Source organism: Archocentrus centrarchus, chromosome 16 (assembly GCF_007364275.1).
Source record: "Archocentrus centrarchus isolate MPI-CPG fArcCen1 chromosome 16, fArcCen1, whole genome shotgun sequence".
In the NCBI taxonomy this organism is placed as follows: Eukaryota; Metazoa; Chordata; class Actinopteri; order Cichliformes; family Cichlidae; genus Archocentrus; species Archocentrus centrarchus.
The window spans coordinates 8,556,917-8,580,523 of record NC_044361.1 but is presented as its reverse complement, the minus strand read 5'-3'; the positions used below and the strand labels follow the sequence as shown (position 1 = coordinate 8,580,523).

Here is a 23,607-nt window from a genome sequence, read left to right as displayed (position 1 = left end):
TACCCCTCTCTCTCTCTCTCTCTCTCTCTGTCTCCCTCTCTCTCCCTCTGCCTCTCTCTCTCTCTCTCTCTCTGCCTCTCTCTCTCTCTCTCTTTCTGCCTCTCTCTCTCTCTCTCTCCCCCTCCTTATCTCCCCCCACACACAGTTGAGCGTCTCTACTCTCACGTTGCGTAAACCCACCGGTCTGATGCTCCAGAGAGGCACCATCCAGTCCATCTGAGGCACTTGTGGGAAAGATTTGAATCACAGATACTGCTAGAGGTGAGTCATTTTTGAATCTGTCTCCCCCACTCTTTATGTATTTCCTTCACTACCGTAAAAGCCATCTTGTATTTTAATTTCCTTTTTTCTCAGCCAGCACAAATACACAATTAGCTGATATGAGACAGGATGACAGGAACCTATGTTTTTATCACCATGTTTGATTATTATTATTGTCCTCTCAGATGTCTGTGTGATATTTGTGTGAAATCTGTGTTACAAATTGCACTGAATTTACTGAAAATCTGTGTAGATGTTTTAGCAGCATGATATTTGCCAATTTATACAATATTATTTTGTTCAACTTGATTCAGCTATCAGCAGCTTCATCCAAATCCATAAACCATACTGCATCATAATGTAAACTCATACATTAGGAGCAAGGCTGCAGCAGCCTAGTATGTACTTTGCTTGTTTTAAACTTTACAGCCTAATGAACACACGCTGTACAGGAAAGTTGTCACATAGGCTTCTGCCTTTAATGGAGTCGAAGTTGCACAGCAACAGCTGTATTCAAACATGAAAAACTGCCAGGAATTTTATCCTGCAACCAACTTTGTCTGTTGAAAAATGAAGCAGGGGTGGTAATATGCATTGATTTTATTTGCTTTTGTTATGATTTGTGCAGGAAATGAAATGTGCAGCAATTGATTTTACACCAGGGATAGAGACTCAATTAGCTAAGGCTCCTCGCTTTACTGCTGGCGCTACTTCCTATGGAAACACAAGCCCAGATGCTTCTTTGTACCATGGCATGCTGCCAGACGTGCAATTGCTGCACCATTGAAGTTCCTACATTCGTGGATTAATCAGAATGGCACACAACTTGACCAATTTGCAGGCAAGAAAAGCTGTAAGTTAGCTTTATTTCAGCACGCATCTGCACAATAGTTGTTGACACTCAGTAAAAGCCGATTAATTAGCATTAAGAACATATAACAGATATCCAACCTGATTATGAAGGAAATGCCCTGATTTTTTGGTCTAATTGTCACTGCAATAACTGTCCGGAAAAAATATGATTTTCTCACTGAGCTTAGTCACCACAGGGGCAAAGCAGCGGTAACAGCAAGCATCTCTCTGTGTGAGACAAGGAGCTGCGCTTTCACTGACAGACCCGGCTGTGGCTTCTGATAAATACATCTCTTGCTGGGGGAACGAAAACACGCCTAGGTGCACAACTAGTATTTGGATTGCATTATGCCCAGTTAAACTCTTCAGCATTTTTTTTTTCGGCGTTTGCAGATCTGTGACAAGTCACTGCATTGAAGCTCAAAAGCCTCCGCTTGCTTTGACAGAACGCACTGGAAAATAGCTGCCTGGTTATTACTTGCATGTAGACACAGAGAGGAATCAGTTTTCAGGCAGGGTTGGGTGATTCAGTCTGATGATACACAGTGTTATATTTATTCAAATTTCTTGGACATTAAAGATTTTGACACTTGTAGAAATACTAAAATTTAAAATATCAGAATCTGAACTGACACATACTTTTTTCTACATATTACCTTCATATCTATTTTAAGCATCTAAAAGTACCTCTTTCACTAAAATTAAGGACTTCATCAAACAAATGAACCACATTTACAGGCATCTTGCTGGCTGTAAATATGCAAAAGTTTGTTCAGAACCAATTCTTAATTTATTTCTGTGTGTTTCATGGATTTGAAGGATATTTCTTAACCACTTTCTCTAAACATCATAAACATCTGTTCTTTATGGGGGAAAAAAAGTATTTTATGCTTTTCATTTAATGCTGTGATGCTCCTTTTCAACAGTGAACACAAAAACTAAACTAAGACAGAAATGAAGGAGACTGGAGGAAGAGGTAAAACAGCAATTTCCCTGCAGCCTTTCTCCACATTTCACAGCACGTCTGCTAAAAGGAATGAGCATGTTTCATGTACATCATGTCTTTAAGTCTACAGTGTCATATCAAGGACACAATACAAAGTCATACCAGTGTTATTAAATGGCATAATAGATATGCTAGTCAGCTATCTTGACAAGTAATTTAAATAATCTTTTAAGTGTGTCTTTTGGTGGTCACAAGTAGTTAATTAGCAAACGGCTTGAAGCAATTATAAGCCAAGCAGGGCTAGGTTATGACTTGAACAGTGATGGTGCTGTTATTTTGGGGGATTTGTGTGAGAAAGAGACAGAAAAAAGAAACTAACAGTATGTTTAATGTAGCCATGGAAACCTTTGAAGAGGCTCCTGACCATGGAGAATTTGCTATCATCCACACCACTGCCATTGGACACAGTCACATCACGAGATCAGATGCAGATTGAGATGTCAGTGTTTTGCTTGGTTAATTGTGAATCAGAGCAAGAGGCGCTCAGCTGCCCGGTCTCTGCTTCCCTGTGAGCTGTCAGCTACATGATCACCATGATCGCCCGTTCAGCCAAGGTAACAATTAGGCAGCCTGAAATCTAAAAAGTTCCTATACATGTAGTATATGAGCACCTGGAATCATTATTAGCGAAAAGGTGCCAAAAATAAAGGCTGTATATTGTCGATATTGTTAGTAAGAGGAAACATAAAGCTTCATTTATATTACTCGCATGCTGTCCTTGTAGGAAAAAGTGCCAATAAAACCATGTTGAGAAAAAATGTGCCTTCACTCTGAAGCTGACGCATGCAAAACAAGGCATGTGTTAATATTCAGCACATGCAGTGTGTGTATATGCATATGAAATGAAAATGACATTTTGCAGCACTGAGTGCACAAAACGCTCATTACTGAAATCTATAAACACCACATGTGGCAAAATGTTTATATGATAATGTAGCTGTGTGGTATGGACAGTGGTCAGTGGTAGCTTGTCCTCATGTCATATGAAATGATCAGTTTCCTGCTTCATGGCATCTGAGTCTTAATTAAGATTTTTCTTTCAGCTGCTCCCTTATTCACAAGGGGTCATCACAGCAGTATGTTACACATATTTGATGTGGCAGATTTTTTTTTATGCCTGTTGCCCTTCCTGACACAACCCAAAAGAAATTACGTCTCCCCCCCAGGTTCAAAGTGGTGAGCTATTGCTTCTAAGGCAAATGTATAAACCACTATACCCATGGAGCCATATTACATCCAGAAATCATATCAGAGCCATAGAGCCGCTAAGTCATACCATGGAGCAATAAAGTCATATCGGAGCTTTAAAAATTCACTTTCTTGATCAAGAAAGTGAATTTTGCTTCCACAATATTTTTCACTTCTTCCTGTCCGTGTACTCTGGAAGGAGATGAAATGCCTGAAATCTCTGCAAACAGTGGAGATTCACAGGTGTTTGTGTCGCTGCCATCACCGTGTGTGTGCGATTAGATTTAATTACATTTGTGCCATTGTGTATAATTGTTGTTGTTTTGCTCTTTGAAAGGATAATGTTAGGTACCTGAAGGTGCATAGACTGCCACTTGAAGAGGGTTGTTTTGTATTTTTATGTCATCTCCCAGATGAATACTGAAATAATGTTCTACCCAAACTAAATAACAGAAATTTAATAGCTGTTCTTGTATTCCATTCTAGCCATTCAATTCACAGTAATGTGTGGGCTGAGACGCGTTAGTTGTACCATTCATTCATTTGTGGTTATTTATTAATTTGGGGTCTGGTTATCAAGCATCTGGGGAAGTATTATATTTTACGTTTATATTATCCTTTTAGTTTGGAAAAGATGATTAAGAGATTTTTTTTTTCAGATTCTTTTTGAACAGTTGACTTGAAGCACTGATGATAGTGTGCATTCTTGGTGATGCTGTGAAGTCAGACAGTCATTAATTGTCAGTGAAGACATTTCATGATGTCTCTCTTGATGCCGTGATCAAGGCACGGTGGACTTTTTGTTTTGTGACAGCGGCACAAGATCCCAATCAATAACCGATCTCCCCCGGCACTGTTGCCACAGTGGGTAGAGGGGTGGGGGTGGGGGGACTGAAGTAGACCGCGAGAAAAACAGAGAATCAGAACGAGGCGAACAAAGAGGGTGCAATAAAGACAGAGAGCCCAGGATCAGAAGAGCTGAAGGTGAATGTGTGATTATCACAGCTACATTTCAAGTCAACCCCAGAAACTGTGAATGAGAGTAGGTGGGGGGGGGTGGATCTAGTGCTAGAGTACAAGGTGGTTAGAGGTATCGAATTGAGCACACTGATGATACCTGAAAGCGTAATTTGCACAGCACAATGGCTTACATCGTCACACCACAGCAGTTGTGTATCACATGCTGCACATTGCTGTGTGCCTCAAACACCACATCCTCAAACTGCAACACAAGGCTCATCACAGCAGTAGGAAAGAGAATATCTAAACACACCACAGCAGGCCGCACAAGTGGCAGTAACCTGCACACATTTAATGTGTGTGTGTGTGTGTGTGTGTGTGTGTGTGTGTGTGTGTGTTAGAAGAAAGCTCCTCTGGGCTTTTTTTTTTTTACCTCTTATTAATGAATCACTCTGGGCTGTGCTACTGACTCATCAGCAAACCCAAAAAAGTTCGCTCTTAGACTTTCAAGTATTTTGTGGTTTCCATTAAATACTGAGAGGCCTCTCCTATGCAGGTGTGATGCAACTACAGCGAGACAACACTCAGGAAAGAGGATGGTGATTTTGTCAAAGATGCTTCCTCGCAGAATGCATGAAAGGTCTATTAGAATTTAAAGAAGCAAGCTCATTGAAGCCATGTGAAACTGAAGTGGTTTAAAAATACTGCTGCAGGGGAGTGATAAAACTGTACTGAGACTTTGCCCGTAGCCATAACACCTGCACCTGCATTCCTGAAAGCTGGATTTGGTCCCTCATCCTGCATCCATCATCCACGTGGCAGTATGTCCTATGTTACATAACAGTGACGTGCAGTCAGGGGAGGCAGGTGAGGCACGGCCTCACCTGTCATCGTGGAAATATAAAATTAAAAAATAAATTAAATGGTTATATTCATTCAGTGATTTGTATTTTAAAGTTCTTTTCCATTTAACTACACCATTTTTAGATTAGTTTTTTCAAAATCGCTGAATTTTTGCATTTGCCGGTCAAATACTAAGAGACGAACGGTGAGGCACCAGCCCGGCGAGCCGCACCACGGATTGCGCAATCCGTGGTGCGGCTCAGTATAGTCATTGCCAATGACTACTAACTGTGCTGGCATGCTATGCAGTGAGACCGGATTACTTTCCCTTTGCATGTGGCTATTAAAATGTTCTAACACTTTTACTATATGAACTAAATTTCTATATTTTAGCTGGTGTATATAATGCACAGTTTTTTTTTGTTGTTTTTTTCATTAACAACTGTATGTGTGTGTAATGCATTCTTGTGTTGAGCGATCATGAAACTGCTGCGAAGAGACACTAGGTGAGGCACGCAGTTCTCGTGCCTCATGGTAGGGGGCGCTGGTGATCCCAGGGTCTCTACGACTCCTCGGCGGCAAGCTACCATAAACAGTTAGCAAGGCCAGTTAGTTTTTCCTGTTGCTTGGCCTTATGTTCAACATGGAAGATTACATAACTCAACTGAAAGAATTTTCTAAACTGGACTTTCAATCGAAGCAGAAGATAATAATTAAAGGAAGACCAACACCGGAGCTAAAAGGTTTGCTTCAGACTATGTTAATGTTAAACAAAACAACTGTTGCCAATCAAATGGTGAATAAGCTATATGTTTGTAAATCTGATGTGATGACGTCAGTGCCTCACCAGTCACGACCCTCACCGCACGTCACTGTTACATAACACCTTCACTATAGCCGTAAACTTAACTATGCTCTCAACTTTATACAACAGGCAGAAGGTTAAAATATAAATTTGTTGTGTGAATTAGACACAAAATACCTGCTCATTTAAAAGAAAACCGGGTGAGGGAGGAATTTAACAACTAGGTCTTTCAGGGGAAAATACTAATAAATGAACCTATAAATACATATGTAGTGTATGCTACATATGTAGTGTACATATGCTATGCTTGTTTTTTTTGTTTTTTTTAGAAAAACCTGTAGACCAACTTTTTCATGCAATTATCAGCCACAGAAGTCTTCTGCAGATGAAGGGACACCTTCACCTCTAGAGACCAAAACAGCTCTTTGATCCAAGCTGTAAAAATCTTCTTTAATGCTGAGTTCGACGCTTTAACAAAGGACTCTGTGGGGAACGACTAGCTTTTGGAGGCAGCCTCAAGTGGCCACTTGGGGAAATGCGGTTTTTGGTGGTTCCACATCAGCTTCTTTTCTCAGTCCTGGAAGTTTCCACTGACTGCCAACAAAAGCAGACTGTGTCAGGTCCCACTCCTGTCAACCCACTGTGATTGATGTAAAGTTGGCACACTTTGAGCTTATTAACACAATGGTCTGAATGCTACAGCCCATGAATATTATTTCTGACTTTCTGTATTTACTTATGGCCACATTTAATCTTCTTTTAATTGCTTTTACCATGAAATGGAAAATGTCACACAGTAAAGTCATGATTTCATGTGGATTTCAGTGGAAGATCTTCATTTAATAAAATACCTCTGGGCTGTGATAGAATGGGGGACTGGCAGCGTGACAGATCTGCAGACGAGCAGAATCTCAAATTAATGTTGCCGAAATCTGACACCACGAACTGAGGCAGATCCCAAGTATTCTGTAAATCTTTTCGCAATTACTTGGAACAAACGTCATTTTAAAGTGTGGCCTGTATTATGAAGTGTTTTTTTATTTTTTAAATTTACTTTTTAAACTGTAACACAGAAGACAGGAAAAATGGCACACTGTGGAAGAGGGATTTTCCTGCACAAACAGTGGCAGGTCTCTGGGTGAAAATTCCTTGTTGATATCAGAAGTTGATGATTTCTTATGCTTTAATTAATACATTTTAATTAATTAAGTGCCTAAGAACCATCTTCAGTCACCAGACATGAAGGGAAGTCTGCAACATGAGGTATCATTTCATATTCATTGGCTCATGGTTAATATTAATGGACTGGGATCGTGATTTTAAAAAGAACCTCCCTTGTGGATGAGCCCTGTCATTTTCTCACAAAAACTGTTCCTAAGAGTCTTTTTAAAAACAGGCTGTATTTAAGCAGCCCTCTGACTCCTTAGAGCCCTGGGACTGTGGCCAAGGACTGTACCGAGAGCCTGTTTAGTAATCCATGCACGAATTTGATTAAATTCTCTGCTGTACTCCGTGTTCATTTGTAGCTCTGTCTCAAACTGAAGAGAGCTGATAGAAAAATATTTTTGAAGGTTTAAAAAACTAAAACTAAAAAAGAGGATAGACAAAGGATCTTTCATGATCTTGCTAATGAATTTGTGTGGATCTCTGGATGTTTTTCTCCATGTTTGCTCTTTGCTGCTTGAAATAATAGATCTTCCCTAAAACTGAATACTAGAAACAGGCATTTCAGTCAAAGCTGGTTACAGACACATCGGTTTCTGTATATTTGGTAAATGTTAGCAATTATTAAAAGTATTTAATTGTTTAATCATTTTCCAAATGATTAAACGTGCATCATGCCACCCGCCTAATATTGTGTAGCTCCCTTTCATCCCTTTTTGTCAAAGCAGCTCTGAGCCATCAGGGTAAAGGGCTCGGGACCTTTGTGAGTGTCCTGTGGTGTCTGGCGCCACTTGTTGGCAGCATATCCTTTGGCTTGGGACCTTGGGCCTTTATGGATCAGTATTGTTCCAGCACATGTGGCAGCCCAATTAGACTGCACTCTGGGGTCAACAGCTCGGTCTCTATGTGGTCCTTTGAGGTTTTTGAGGTGTGGCGGGGTATACAGTACTATGCAAAATTCTTGAGCTGTCCCTCATTCCTTTATTTTTTCCTGTAAGCTTTCTGTAAACTATAGCCTTTCCTGTAAAATTTTAAAGTGAGTGATAGTTATCCAGGCATCCTGAAGGTCTTTTCAGAGGAATATTGTTTGTTAAGCCATTTAACACTGACCTATGAATCATTCAAGCATTAAAAAAAAAGGCACCTAACGCAAGCGATGAACCTTAACACACAACTTAGTAAAGAATTAAATTGTATTTTTAAGCATATTATTACCAGCAGCCTGTCACAAAAATACTCAAAAAGTTCTCAGTTTTTTAGTTGAATGTATGAAAAAGGCCAAAGACAGTTTGATAGGTATAAAATAATATTTTTGCACCAACAACACGATTCACACAGAGCCGAACACATGACATATCTTGGCATAGTGTGCAGTGTGTCCTCAAAAAAGTAGAAAGTAGACAAAAGAAGTGGCCTAAAAAAAAAAAAAAGCGTACAAGGTATCTGAACAGTATCTGAAAGTCATGACTTCAAGAAAAAAAATTCAGCACAGACCTGACACAGGCCCATCTGATGTTTACCAAAGCCTCATGAGAAACGGTCTCAGTGGATTTGCCAGTTTACACAAGAACTGGACTTCCACAATACTGCCCTTATAGACCGATAAATCCAGAAATGTTTGGACATAAGAGAGGTACAACAGTAAGTGTGTACAGTCATCTGTAAAACATGATGGAGGCTCTGTCATGGTTTGTGGTTTCAGCCAGTGGTGTTGTGGGTCTTGTCAAAATTAATGTAATTATTAATGCAGAAAAGTACTGTCAGATTGTGATCCACCATGCAATACCATCTGGAAAGCTTCTATTTGAAAACATTTGATTTTTTTTTTTTTAGCATGACAATCATGTCAAACACACTGCGAACACAGCAAAACCATACCTGGATAGAAAAAAAAACCCACTACTAGTCATGGATTGGCCTAAACAGAGCCAGGACCTCACAGTGACAGAGTTATTTATCCAAAGAAGTGCTTTGGTATATCCTTCAAGAACCCTGAAGAACTATTCCTGAAGAGTACTTAAAGAAATGATAAGGAAGCTTGCCTAAGAGTTCAGCCCGTGCTGAAGAATACAGGTGGTCATACCAAATATTGACTTTCTAGCTTGTCAGGATTGTGCAAACTCAGTTTTTGCCTTAGATACTGCTACATATATTTCCACGTTTCAATGAATTGTTGCACAGCAAAATTGAAAGAAATAAAGGGTGGCTCAAGACTTTTGTACAGGTCTGCTTCCACCTGGGTCAAAGTTGCTTTGTTGATAACAATGTTTAGGCAGCCAGTGCATGTCAAAGTGACATCCACACCAGAACCCAGCCAGGCAGTGCATTACAACAAGATGATCAATGCTAATTACTTCACCTGCCAATAGATTTAAAGCTGCTCTAGTTACATGAGGGTTTGAGTGATGTTAGAACATCAAAAGGTTAACTGTAGGAACATAAATTATACCTTTGAGTATAAATGATTGCTTCTTATATTTGAACTGCCTAAGATAACGGCTGTGGTAATTGCTACTGGAAAAACTGAATTCCAATTGTGATGATGTAATTAATTTTTTCTGCAGTTGAAGTATTTGAATAGAATTAAAATGTCCTAATGATTCACTTTTTCATTTAGCTCTGCAGCGTTGGCTAATTGCTCTACCAGCTAAGTTCACTGTGGCACTTTAGAAAAGGATTTGGATAAAGACATTCTGCTGAAATGAGACAGGCAGCAGTGGCCATGCTGAATTAAGTTTATCGCTTCACTTCTCTTGAACGCTTTTATTTTGACATCAGTGCTTTGCTTAGTTCCCACTCAGTGTCTAGACATACTTGAAATCCGCCCAGATGTATAAGCAACTCAGAGAGTGTCGTGTGACATTACCGCAGGGTCCAGTTTCCTGGTCATGTGTTAAGAAACAGTTGACTCACTTAGCTGCATGGAAGAATTCAAAGTATTTTTGTTTTTTTTTTAGCCTCGTTACAATATTTTATCAGCTGATAAGGGAATGTTAACAGTGAAGCTTTCTTGTGTGCCCCTAACTTAAGAGTGTAATGTCAGGCCACAACAACTGTTGCATTTCATTAGGAAAGAGGAATGTTCAAAACAAATACCAATGAAATTTTGTTGTAACTATAATAGGGCAAATTTTGAATGTCATCTTTTATTAGGTGATTTTCCTGTAAAATGTCAGCGGCCAGCTGATCACAAAACACATCCAACCTAATTCAGTGTAGTCGTGTGACTAATTTCAGCTTGACTGACCTGCAGCTAATGAAAGTTTGACATTTTTATTAACTGGCTCGAAGTGGTTTGCAGTACTCAGCACGTTGCACGTCTCTGTGTAGTGAGCGGTTTGCCTAGCATAAAGAGTAGGAGCTCAGAGAAGCAGCTGGCTAGCCAGGCTCTACCAAAAGGCAAGATCTGCCAACCAATAGCTAACTAAGTTGCACATTATATTAACTTGTCACTGTGAGTTTACCAAGCAACTAACAGACCAGTCAGTTCAGCTGGCCAAGAACTAATCTGTCACATAAACCCCTTTGAAACTACAACATGTCAGTGTTTCTTTTTCTGCACAGGTTAAAAAAATGTGGTGTGTTTTTAAAACTAGTGAGCCTGGGAAGTGCTGGGTCGGCTAGTCGCTTCCCACTCTCCAAATTTAAGCCAGGTTAAACCCAATCTTCTGGTTGTAGCTTTATATTTATTGTACTTCTAGCAGCAATGTAATACAAACAGTTACTCATAGTGATTGTGCTCTTGGTTTTATGGAACTTTCCTAATGGTATTTTTGTCAGAAACAGGCAGTTGTTTTTAGAAAAGCACTAAAACCAATGTTTATTACCTGCTCTGCACCAAGCATTACAGAAAGAATGCTAATGGAGGCCAAACTAGAACCACAGAGAGTGAATGTTGGAATCACATTTGCAAGGAAGAAAAGAATACTATATTTATATTTTTAAATTCATGAGATCAGAATGAATCAGGGTTGCTTGGCTTACGTTAGTGTGAATTGAGAAGTAATGATTTAAATTTATCAAAACCTCAATATTACAAACCCTATATGAAGCATGGCACAGTCTCACTTTGACATCGTCTTGTTTTTTCTGCCAGCCTGCTTGAAAAATGACTTCTAGATAAGAGCTGCAATGACCTAGACCATACCCACAGCAGAGATGAATGCATCTGATGAATCCTCCTACCAAGAGGAAGTGCTGCTGGGTAACTCCACCTGGGGCTATTCCTACTACCATCAAAACTACACCCTAATCCCTCCACTATCAGACAAGAGCAGCACCTCTAAACCTGCAGCATGCGAGCAGGTCCACATTGCTGTCGAGGTTTGTGGAATGATTTTAGACTTGTTTATTTATTTTGTGGCCTCTTGTGTAGTACCACTACTCCGGCTCTATTGGCCTGTATTTTTGCTCTCCTCTCCTCAGGTCTTTCTGATCCTGGGTATCATCTCACTACTGGAGAACATCTTGGTCATCACAGCTATAGTGAAGAACAAGAACCTACACTCCCCTATGTACTTCTTTGTATGCAGGTAAACTAATCAGTGATTTAAGACATGCGTGTGAAATAACATAATGATGTACCAGGACCACCCCTATTTTAATAAAGTGAGCTACCCAGGCATAACATGTTTACCACGGTAAAGATTTCACTAAGCAGCAGTTTATTAATATGCAGTTCTATTCGTCAGTGTTTACTTGCTGTCTTGGTGTAATACAGTCATTCCCCGGGGCAAAGGGGATTATGGGTCCCTAGTAAAACCCTGTTTCTCCCATCGTTGTCTATTATTACTGTAATACATTTAGGATTAGACTACATCGTAATGTAGGCATTATAATTGGATAACAATGCAGCCTCCCCTCCAGGGCCATATTATTTCAGTTTATATTGTTATTTTCAAGCAGTTTCGTCCCTCATCAAATGACCATCCCAAAGCTGTATCCACACAGGAAGCAATTTACAGCAACGTGGTGATGAGAGAGCCGAGAAAGTTGATAAAATTTAGTGACTTCAGTCAACTTATTAAAAAAAACTTTCCTCGAGTTTGAGGCACACGATTGAAGCAACTATCAATGAGAGCACAGGATAACGTTGATCAACATACGACCTGTAGTAAATACGATGGAGGGTTACCTAGGCAACCAGAACCTGAAATATCCCATAGCAACCAACCGTCGGCTTCAAAGCAATGTGTGACAAGTGACTCGCTCCCTGTGTGGATGCAGTTTAAGTAAGTGCCACACAAGAGCCTTTTGGATGGTCTGTATTAATATGACGAATAGAGATGAATAGTTTCTTGAAAAGCATTAATGGAGGTTTGTCATTGGTCATTCCTCTAGCCTTGGGGTCCAGGTGTTACTTTTGCTCCTGAGTTGTCCTTCGATGCACAAGTGACTAAAGTGGTGCAATCGTGGTTTGCACAACTGAGACAGCAGCAGTCTAGGATTAGATTGTTTCTTCCTTTCTGACCCAGAAAAGGGTCATCGTTTTCTAAGTCAGTGCTTTTATCTCCTATAGAACTGAATATTGTACTACACTACAAAGGCTGCAGGTGATGCTGCCAGCTTTAAAAACATGCTAAGAGAAGCAACCACAATAAACCGACCCCTGGTGCCCTCACTGGCAAACTGTGACAGCTTATTGAGAATTGTTTATAAAGCCTTGAATAGTCTGGCTCCTGCCTGCTCTATGAGCCCGATGGCTGCTTGAGATCCTCAGGCAGGGCTCTGTTATAGGTTCATAAATGAAGCATCTGGGGATTGTCATAAAAGGTTAGCCTACCCGCTGTGTCACGGACCCTGGGGTTTTGTGCCTGAGTTTTTGGATTCTTGAGTTTATGGTGTTTTTGAGTTTTGTTTTCTAGTAGATATTTCTTTACGTTTACATTCTCAGGCTTTCTTGTTTTTAGTTTTGTTGTTTATTCTCTGTTTATGGTCATAGGTTGTTTCTAATCTGTCCAAATCTGTTCCCCACTTATTAAGTTCTGTCTCTGGTTACTTTCTGTTTTACTTTGAGAGTCTTTGTCTCATGTTTTGCATTCAGTTCTACTTCCCTTGTCTTGTCCCCTGCGATTAGGTTGAGCTCTGTTTGTTTTCCCACCTGTCTCCACTTCCCTTGTGTCCTTATGTGTGGATTTATATCATCAGTTTGTCTCTGTTCTTTTTTGCGTTGTCCGCGTTGGCTCTTTGTTTCCTCCCTCCATGTTCCAGTGTGTCTAGATCCTTTATGGACCTTGTTTACAGTCCTTTTGGTCTACCTGACTCACCTAAATAAAGATTGTTTTTGTGTTTATTCAGTACTGTCCCCCACGTCTGTTTTTTGGGGTCCTTTTTTTCCTCTCAACACGATGCTCTGTGGATGAGCTGTGGAACTCCTTGGCAGGAGAAGCAAGCTGGTCTCTTTTAAACTGAAAGCAAGGAGAAAACAAGCAAGAAAGAAAAAGAGAAAAAAGGATATTAAAGCAAGCAAGCATATAAAGCAATTAAGCTGGCTTACGGGCTTAGGTTGAGTTAGCTTACTTTGTAGAAGTGTGACTTCAAGGTGACCATTGCTGCAAGAGTTCACATCTATGTGAGTGTAGAAGACGAATCTGTGCCAGAATTCAAAGAAATAATGAGTTTCAATTTCCAAACCTTCTCGTTAATGCACATCTTGAACTGCACAAGACCCAAATGCCAGCTCCGTTTCATGTAATAGAATAAAAGGCTCAGTTGTGCAAAAAAGACTTTGCTTTTGCCTGAGATTGCAAAGTTTGCTTATTTGTAAAAGACGAAGGACAGTAGAAGATAACAAATATAATCCAATGTGAAATCTAATTATTCTTTCCACTTGCAAAAATGTCATGTGGTAAAGTGTTGCCAGAGGAAATGTGAACTCTTGAAACTGACATAAATCTTTAATCCTTATTACAAATGGATAAATAAAAGGCCATGTAACAATTGAGTGAAAACAAAGGCTTTTTGGTCTTTTAATCCTGTACCCTGCTCAGACTAATCATTAGGTAATGATTTACCTTCCCTTTTTAAATATGTCTCCAACCAGCATAGATATGTGGACTCACAAAACAGCATATTTGGGGCAGGTATGGTGTCAAAATGAAGTCACACTTTTAATGTCCCTACTGTACAAATTTGAAAAATATCTTACTTGGATGTTTGTTTTGACATCAGCACCAGTTACTCATGATTTTGTTTGGATCTGTCTTCTGATTTGAAAGGCTTAATCCTCTTACTAAGGCAGAAGCAAATGTGTCTCAGCCGGTGCCAGCAGAGTCTGAGCCAAAGCAGACATTCAACCCAATCTTCCATTTTCTGATAAGCTATGCCGTGCTTCCGTTGATGTGGTTCTGAGTGACTCCCAGGATGTAACGGTGGGGCAGCAAGAGTTATTGTGGGATGACACCATTATTATCCTTTATTTGAAAATGCCTTCTGAAGAAATGAATAAACTCCTACTTCATTTGTTGTTTTCCTTCTCTCTATAGGTATGTAATAGTTACTAGTTGGTGAGTCGGTCCGTGATATTGACCATAATCATAATATGCTACCCTGGTATCCAAGACAATGGAGGAGAAGCATGTTGCTTTGTGTGGCCTGTAATTTTAAGACATTACACACATCGTGGTGTTTGTGCTTATTTAACATATTTCTATAAGGCCGCCGTTTTCCATGACACTTAAACACATTGCTTTGCAAACAGGGTTCAAATATGCGCCCTGGAGGAGAACGTATTATTGTAGTTTTCTAAATCCTCTTTTGTATATGCCAAACACCAAAATGGCACCAAAGCATGGAGGAACATTTTAAGTTCCAGTTTTAAAATATTTGACCAGTTATGGCACTGTGAGGAATGGAGTCATTTTTGACCAGGATATGTCCTTCAGTGCACGCATTAAACAAATATGTAGGACTGCTTTTTTGCATTTGCATGATATCTCTAAAATTAGAAACATCCTGTCTCAGAGTGATGCTGAAAAACTAGTTCATGTATTTATTACTTCTAGGCTGGATTATTACAATTTGTTATTATCAGACTGTCCTAAAAACTCCCTGAAAAATGCTCCCCTAAGTTTTGCTCACAAGTGAGGGGAGAGTGAAGTGAGAGACTGGCAGGTGGATTAGCATGGCACCAGTGATGTGAATGCTGTACCTTTCCACTGCGGTGAAGAGAGAACGGAGTGTGAAAGCAAAGTTTTTGATTTACTGGTTGATCTACGTTCCCACCTTCACCTGTGGTAATGAGCGCTGGGCAGTGACCAAAAGAATGAGATTGCAAATACAAGCAGCAGAAATGAGTTCTCTCTGAAGGGTGACCGGGCTGTTCCTTAGAGACAGGGTGAGGAGTTTGGCCATTTGGGAGGGACTCTGAGTAGAAAGAAGCCAGATGAGGTGGTCCAGACATCTGACTGGGACTAAACACCAAAATTTACATGTAAATATACATAAATGGCATAAATATTAGGGATGGCACGATACCACTTTTTTAGGTCTGATACCGATACCGATATTTTATCTGCCGATACCGATACAAATCTGATCTTTTAAAAAAAACAAAAAAACAATTGATTTCAAATGCCTGGATACATTTTACATACGTCAACACACAACAAAATCAAAATATTTTAGTTGTCCCACATACAAGACTAAGAACCAGGGAGGGGCAGAGCTTTTCAGGCAGTGGCACCAAAGCTCTGGAACTGGAACCACTCCAGCTCCATTTAGCTGACTCTGTGGCATCTTGAAAACCTTTCTGTTTAACCAGGCTTTCTGTTGACTTTATTTTTATTCTTTTTCTTTTAATATGGTAATGTTAATATGTTTTTAACATGGTGTTTTATCTGGGTTTTTTTGATATTATGTTTTAATTATTGTACAGTGCTTTGTGACTTTTTGTCTGTGAAAAGCACTAAATAAATAAATTTTACTTACTTACAACAATCGCTCTCTCACCTGAATCCTGTTGCTCCTATGTGAGAAGGTGATGCATGGGCTTATGGTATGTTGCAAATTTCAGTAGGGCTGCAACTATGGCTTAATTTAGTAATGGAGTATTCAGTCAATTATACCATCAATTACCCGAGTAACTGGATAAGAAATACTTTTTTCACATTAACAGTTCATCTGTATATTTTAGCTCCCGTACTGCAGTTTTTCCCTGTGTGAAACAAACAGGGTGGATGGAGCAGCTACAAAGTTCTCTTTTCTTCACTTACTGATCAGGTGGTTGATGAAGGACCTCCAGCTGTTTCCCAGTAAAGGTTTAATGGAGGTTACAGGGAGAAAACTTTCTTCCGCTCCATCTGAGCTCACCGGCTCTGCCTCTTTGCACTTGTGCAGATAGACTGCACGCAAAACAGCTGACTGCTGCTGTTGCGTCATCAGTGTTTATGTTGAAAAACTGGGGGCTGCTTGAGCGTAATCTTGTAATGCTTTATATTCACAAGCATTCTCCTAAATACGTTTCTACTGCAGGTCTATATTTAGTCACCAATCAGGGATTAAAGTATAAAAAATATTTTGACGGGGAAGGGGTCCTTCTGGTACCGGACAATCACTAGCTCGCTAGCAGTATGTCCGGGAGCTGAAGTAGAGACAAAAATAACACCTGAAATTTTCAGCACAGCGAGCACAACACACGAACACGCAGAGAGCGGTGGAGGCGGAAAAACATGTCAGCGATGATCCTCTCAGTCTCAAAGGGAATCCGTCCCAGCGACGGAGAACTGAGGGGGTTATTTCCTGATCCCCACTCCATTCCGGTAGATGGCGGTAATGCAGCTTTAAGCTGGTTTGGTCAGCCGCAAACCCACAAGAAGAAGAAGACAACAGAGACCTGTAATGCAGCTCATGTGGGTCGGATCGGATCGGATTGCATTTTTTATTTCTTTCCGATATCCGATCCAGTAATTTAAGCCAGGATCGGACCGCCCTAATAAATATATTGTTTATATTTAAGAAACTCTCAAAATATTAGTATATAAGCATGGAGTAGATGTTGGTTGTTGAACTGTGGTATTAAAATAGGAAAGACACATAGGTTTACTTTCTTTAATGTAATAAGGTGAATAATATTGGGGAGGATCTGGCTGGATCACTGTTGTATTTGGAACCAGCATCAAGCTCTTTCTGTCTGTGGTGCCATTTTTGGCACCAAACCATGATCACTTTGAACTTTTAGATAAGATCGGCGTTTCAACCATCTTTGCTTGTATAAAGGCTGTGAGTGCATGTGACTATCAGAGCATTGCCTCAGTCGCACCGCTGGATAATGTGAAAGACTGCACTCAGTCATTGAATCAATTAATTGGTTTTCCCAGTGTGACTGTGAGGAAAGTGTTTACACAACATGAGGACTCCTGCGGCTACTCTGCCGGCTCCTGCATGCACAAGGAGGAAGTACATAAAGGAACATTTAAACTTAGCACAGAAAGTAAGGAAATTTGTGTTCGGTCAGTTATTTCTTTGTTGTAAGAATGCTTCTTGGCAATACTTTACACAAATGTGGCTCCATTTAAGGCACTGAACAGGCTTTCCAATGGGATATTGCCAGGAAGCATTGTTACAGCAAAGAAATAATCAACCAAGCACAAATTTCCTTACTTTTTCTGCTAAGATTATTTGAACATTTATTTGTGGGATGAAAGACTGTATGAAGATTTTGTTTGTTGCAGTTTGGCAGTAGCAGACATGCTGGTGAGTGTGTCCAACGCCTGGGAGACTATCATAATTTACCTCCTCAACAACAGACAGCTTGTAGTGGAGGACCACTTCATCAGGCAGATGGACAACATGGTTGACTCCATGATCTGCATCTCTGTCGTTGCATCTATGTGCAGCCTGCTGGCCATCGCTGTGGACAGGTAACAATGGAGAGGAGTATTAGCACAGATATATATTTCTCCAGGCTCTTTGAAATATTTTTAAGGGAACTGAGGTTTTAATTAAATGCTCTACTCACAATTAATCACCACCTCACAGCCCAACACCACCACCCCAGTTAATATTCTTGAAAACAGCTGATGTGTTGTACTTCATAATGACAAGAAAGGACCCTGTAATTTAGTGAAAAATACCAGGGAATTTGAGTCAGTGCTTATTTGGCACTCCTTCAGATTATTACAGTGAATGAAGAGTATTTCTCATGCTAAATAGTTGTCAGTGCTGAACAGATCAGCGCAACATAAAGTGGTTATTTTTTGTCCTACAGTGTGGATGAATGAAGTTTTGGGAGGGCATGCAATCCAACAGTTATGCAGTTCAATCTTTTTTTATTGTGATTTTATTTATTAATTTCCTGCTTCTTCCTCTGAGATACACAACTAATTTGATTTATTCATCATGTTTACTATAAAGGAAAGGAACTTTTTATTTTGCTTACTAGTCTCAGAAAACCCAGATGATGTAGTTCCTTCTCTCTCATCTCCTTTCTTTATTTTTTCTTTTGCATGCTTGTGAGGCAGATTTATAAATTTGTGAAATGTGCCGCCGATGGCTTTCTATGACCTTTGCATGCTGAAAACATTAAATCTGTTGATGTCATCTGAGCTTTTGCAGGCAAGGTTGGCCCAATGGTAATTAGAATTCCTTGATCTCTTCTGCGCTCATTGTGACCATATTTTTTTTTTTCCCCCAAAAAGGTCTGCCTCAGATCTTCCAGTTTAGTGGGATTTCAAAAAAATCCCTTCAGTAAACTAAAAATTAAAAATTAAAAACTCTGGGCAGGTCACCAGTGTACAGCAGGGCAGACACAGACAACCATTCAACGCTACATCCACTTTTATAATCACCAGTTAAACTAACAAGCATGTCTTTGGACTGTTGGTGTCACAGCTGGGTGCGGGCAAGGCAGGGAGGACCCCAGTGCAGGACATGGCGAGAGCAGGGTTAGAGAGAAGATTTATTGATAATAATTTCAATAAATACAAAACAGCAAACTCAAAACTAGGAACTTGAAACTCGAAAACTAGCAGCCAAAACACACAGCGAAAAACTGACGAGGACCCAAACACCAAACTACACGACACTGAGACTTAAATACACAGATGGAACGAGGGGGAGTGGAAAACAGCTGAGCACAACAGGTGAAAAGAATAAGACTAATAACACAGGAAGTAAAACATAACACAAAACACAGGGAACAGTGGACTACCAAAATAAAGCAGGAAGTACTAAACATAACAGACGCAGACCTAACACAGAAAACTTGACAAAGGCAACATTACACAACGAAACAACAAAGGAAGCCAAACTGCACACTCAAACAACAAAACCAAAAGAAACATTAAGAAACAAACTGAAAAGTACAACAAAAGAAAGTTACACAAAAGAAACTCAAAACACTGGGCCACCGGCCCAGGACCATGACAGTTGGAAGGAGCCAGAGAATGCAGCGAAATGCAAACTCCACACAGCGGGGGTCCACAGACCACATTCACACTTCGTTAGCCTAATAGCATAATTTGGCATATTTTGAGATACCTAATTCTATTCTGCTAACAGTGTAGATTAATTTAGATTGATATCTCAATTTTGGCCAAAATATGACTTAGGCCACTTAGGCTATTAGGCTAACGACTTGCTACATTTAGTGCACAGGAATACACACATAAGTGCAAACATTGCCTACAGTATGATGATCTGTGCCCAGGCTCTGTTTGAAAGAGGCAGACTGAGGTCCACATTAGACTGCCTCTGGTCCAGTATATGAATCAGGTATAAATACTATATGTAGAAAACTCAGGAAGCTTTTCATCATTAATCAAATGTCACTTCTTAGTTCATAAAGAATCACTTTGGTATCACTGTGACATTTACTGTTTACTAGATTTAGTCTAAGGACAAATAAATTACATTCATGCAAAATCAGAGGTCACTTAGGTGACATCAGAAATCAATATATGTTATTATTTACAGGTACGTGACTATCTTCTATGCACTGAGGTACCACAACATCATGACAGTGAGGAGAGCCGGCTGTATCATCGGGGGAATCTGGACCTTCTGCACTGGCTGCGGGATTGTCTTCATCATCTACTCAGACTCCACCCCTGTGATCATCTGCCTAATCTCCATGTTTTTCGCAATGCTGCTCATCATGGCCTCCCTCTATAGTCACATGTTCATGCTTGCTCGCTCACACGTGAAGCGCATTGCTGCCCTACCTGGCTACAACTCAATCCATCAGCGCACCAGCATGAAGGGGGCCATCACTCTGACCATCCTCCTGGGGATCTTCATCGTCTGCTGGGCTCCTTTCTTCCTCCACCTCATCCTGATGATCTCTTGCCCACGGAACCTCTACTGTGTGTGCTTCATGTCCCACTTCAACATGTACCTTATCCTCATCATGTGCAACTCAGTGATTGACCCGCTGATCTATGCCTTCAGGAGTCAGGAAATGAGGAAGACTTTTAAGGAGATCATCTGCTGTTACAGCCTGCGAAATGCCTGCACGAGCATCTGTGCTCTGACCGGTAAGTACTGAGAAATACAGAAGACCAATGAAAGGATGGGTATAATGAACTGACTGAATCTGACACTGGAACAGAAATGCTACTACCTGAGGACTGGTTCACTGCACTTTTCAGCTAGTACAATGTACCGTCAAACACATATTTACATTTTATTCAGCAACTATTGAAAAACATAAGCTGGAAAGGGGACTGGAACATTAAGTTATCTCCTAATGCATCTGCCATGTATGAAAAATAGGTGAGTTTACTAGATGCATTATTTCAACACTTAGTTAGGATCATCGAAAGTCATGATTCATACTAATGTGCGTCACACAAAACGGTATGTGGCCTGCTTTTCATTCTCCCTGACATTTCTTTTATCTTCGTTTCTTTGGCCTCCTTTTTTAATCAGAGATATTATTATTCTCTGTTGCCAGAATGTGGCTGATGCAGTTGCCAAATGGATGGACAGGATATTTTCTTTTCACTGTTTTCACAAGTAAACCTTAAAGGCTGCAAGAGTGCTCATATACTGACTTTGCTGACGGTTGCTAAATGTACCTTTTGTAAATTTAGAGGGCTAGATGTACTTCCTTGAAGATTAACCCCACGTGCATAAATGAACAAAGGTGGTGAAGTCAGTAAAAGTTCTGGAAAATTTCACAGGAATTGTCCACATTTATATGATATTGTTTGCTGCTGTTGTGGTTTATTTTTGCTTTGTTTTTTTTTTTTGTTGTTGTTGTTTTTTTTCGGCCGTGACTGCAGCTTTAAACAGGGAATGACAATTTTACACATCAAAGTCTGTTTCTCAATATTGGAGGGTACTACTTTGGTTATGAAAAAGGTATCTAGCTTTTTAGTGTCTGCTTGAGGAACTTCAGAGTACCTGAAAACTTTCCATCCATCCATCTTCTTAACTCAAGAAATTCTAAGTGAGGACTTTTTAAGACCAGAGGTGAACAAACACCAGAGGCAGCTTTAATGCAGAATCTTTATATAATGTTCAAAATACACATTGACAATGATCAAACTCTCTCTTGTCTTTTGTCATGTCTGCCCCTCCCTGAGCCTGGTTCTGCTGGACATTTCTTCCTGTTAAAAGGGAGTTTTTCCCTTCCCACTGTTGCCAAGTGCTGCTCATAGGGGTGGTGTGATTGTTGGGGCTTCTTTGTAGTACCGTAGGGTCTTTACCTTACAATATAAAGTGCCTTGAGGTGACTGTTTTAAATTGACACTATAAAAATAAAATTGAACTGAACTGAATTGTGGTAAATATTCTGATGATCACTACAGAAATAATAATCAGAACACCTCTTTGGCCAGAAAGGAGTGCAGAAAGGAGAAGACATCCAGGCAGAGTATAGCAAGATGCATGCCAGCGTAAAATTATAAAAGACAGGCAGAAATCATTTTTGGTGTATTAAACAGAAGAAAATGGGGGTCTGCAGAAAACTGGCCAAACATGGAGAAGGCTATAAAATGAGGACGAAAGATCACTCATCATCAAAATCAGACCCTTTGAACCCATTTCAGGGTCTTAGGTACTTTTTTATGGATCTGCACACACTGGACACCTGCCTTAGGTGATCTAGGTCTTTTGCCTCAACATAGATTTAACGAATATACGTTTTAAAAATGAAAAAAAAAATTGTGGTGCAGACCTTTGTTGATATTAGAAACAAACAAAGAAGAAAAAAACCTCAAAGTGAAAGTATTTGATTACTTACACTGTGGATCAGTAATGACAAGGTCAATCAAATATGTCATAGGTCACATAGGTTACTTTGTAGCGCATAAAGTGAATTTCTATTTTTCAGAGGTTCACAGGTCTTCTTTACTCATTGGATCCTGTAGGGCCATGTGCCCATCACCGTAGCTGGATGTGTTGACTTCAGCATGGAGCACTGCTATCCAATTTCTTGGTTTTCCTGCTACCATGACTGTAATCTTTGTCTAAATCTTGGATTTTTCTGCCTGAACAAACTTGTTGCTGGAGAGAATAATGCTCAAATGAGTCACCTACCATGTGATAGTGACATAATCTTAAAACACAAACTGATTGAAGCACTAAATCCTTGTAAATGTTTACCTTGTTTGTTCTTCACTTGCTTGCAAACCATTTACTACATACAGGGTGTAGAATAAAACTATCATAAGAATGCAAGTAAGAAGCACAAGCAATTTAATCATTGTAATTAACTTTTACATTCACAGATTTGGGAGTTCCTTGCTTTGGCGATGTTGCTTTTAGCCTCTATTATGTTTCTAAATTCTTCATTCTTAAGAACTTAATAATGCTTATAGCTAGAATTATGGAACCTGGGTTTACTAACCGTGAATGCTGATGGGAGGCTTTGTGAAGCTAGATAATGAAAAGATATCTTGGGCATGCTTAATCTACTTCATAGTACAGATCCCTGATCAGTGGTATCACAGCATTTGGGTTGAGTTGATTGAATAAGTGCCACCGAATGAATGTATAGCAGAACTGTTCTCATACTTTGAAGAAATAAAAGATTTAAAGAGATTTGTAAAGAAATGTTCTCTAAACAAGTGGCATCTTCCATCTAGGGATGCAGAAGGCACATATGGCCAGTGCCATGGCTCATCAGAATCACCATGTGCAGCTGAAAAAGTGATTAGTAATACTAGTGTAACGATGGTAATGAGATGGAGGAAAAATGATACCCAACGCAGCATGAACGCCCTGAAAAGGCCGGGTGTTTGCTTTAGTACAAGAACACCGACAGATTTGAGGACTTACGAACCATCTGGACCAGTTTGTGTGACTGATCTTTGTGATTCTTGTGGGTTTGAGCACATCCTCAGATTTGTCCTAAGCTTTGTTATTTTAGAAGGAAAAAATACTTCAGACTAATGCCACTCATATTGCATGCACATGTGATAAAGGAAGTATATGAGCACTCTTGCGCAAACAAACAGAATATATTTACTTTGGACACAGAGCTGATTATTTTTCTCCTCATACACCTGATGGACTCAGTGTTGCTTTGGTGGATTATGTGTTTACACCTGAAGCAACCTGATCCAGCAGTTGCATGTTATTTGTA

General features: G+C 39.9%; 1 protein-coding gene across 1 annotated transcript; it reads left to right on the top strand.

The window, feature by feature from the left end:
• The first annotated feature begins 184 nt into the window (after positions 1 to 184).
• LOC115794312 (melanocortin receptor 5-like) lies at positions 185 to 20,742 on the top strand. Its single transcript, XM_030749737.1, has 5 exons — positions 185 to 261; positions 11,176 to 11,402; positions 11,505 to 11,611; positions 17,750 to 17,938; positions 19,992 to 20,742. Exons 2-5 carry the CDS (start codon positions 11,238 to 11,240, stop codon positions 20,560 to 20,562), a joined length of 1,032 nt encoding a protein of 343 aa, XP_030605597.1. The 5' UTR covers positions 185 to 261; positions 11,176 to 11,237; the 3' UTR covers positions 20,563 to 20,742.
• Positions 20,743 to 23,607: the final 2,865 nt, after the last annotated feature.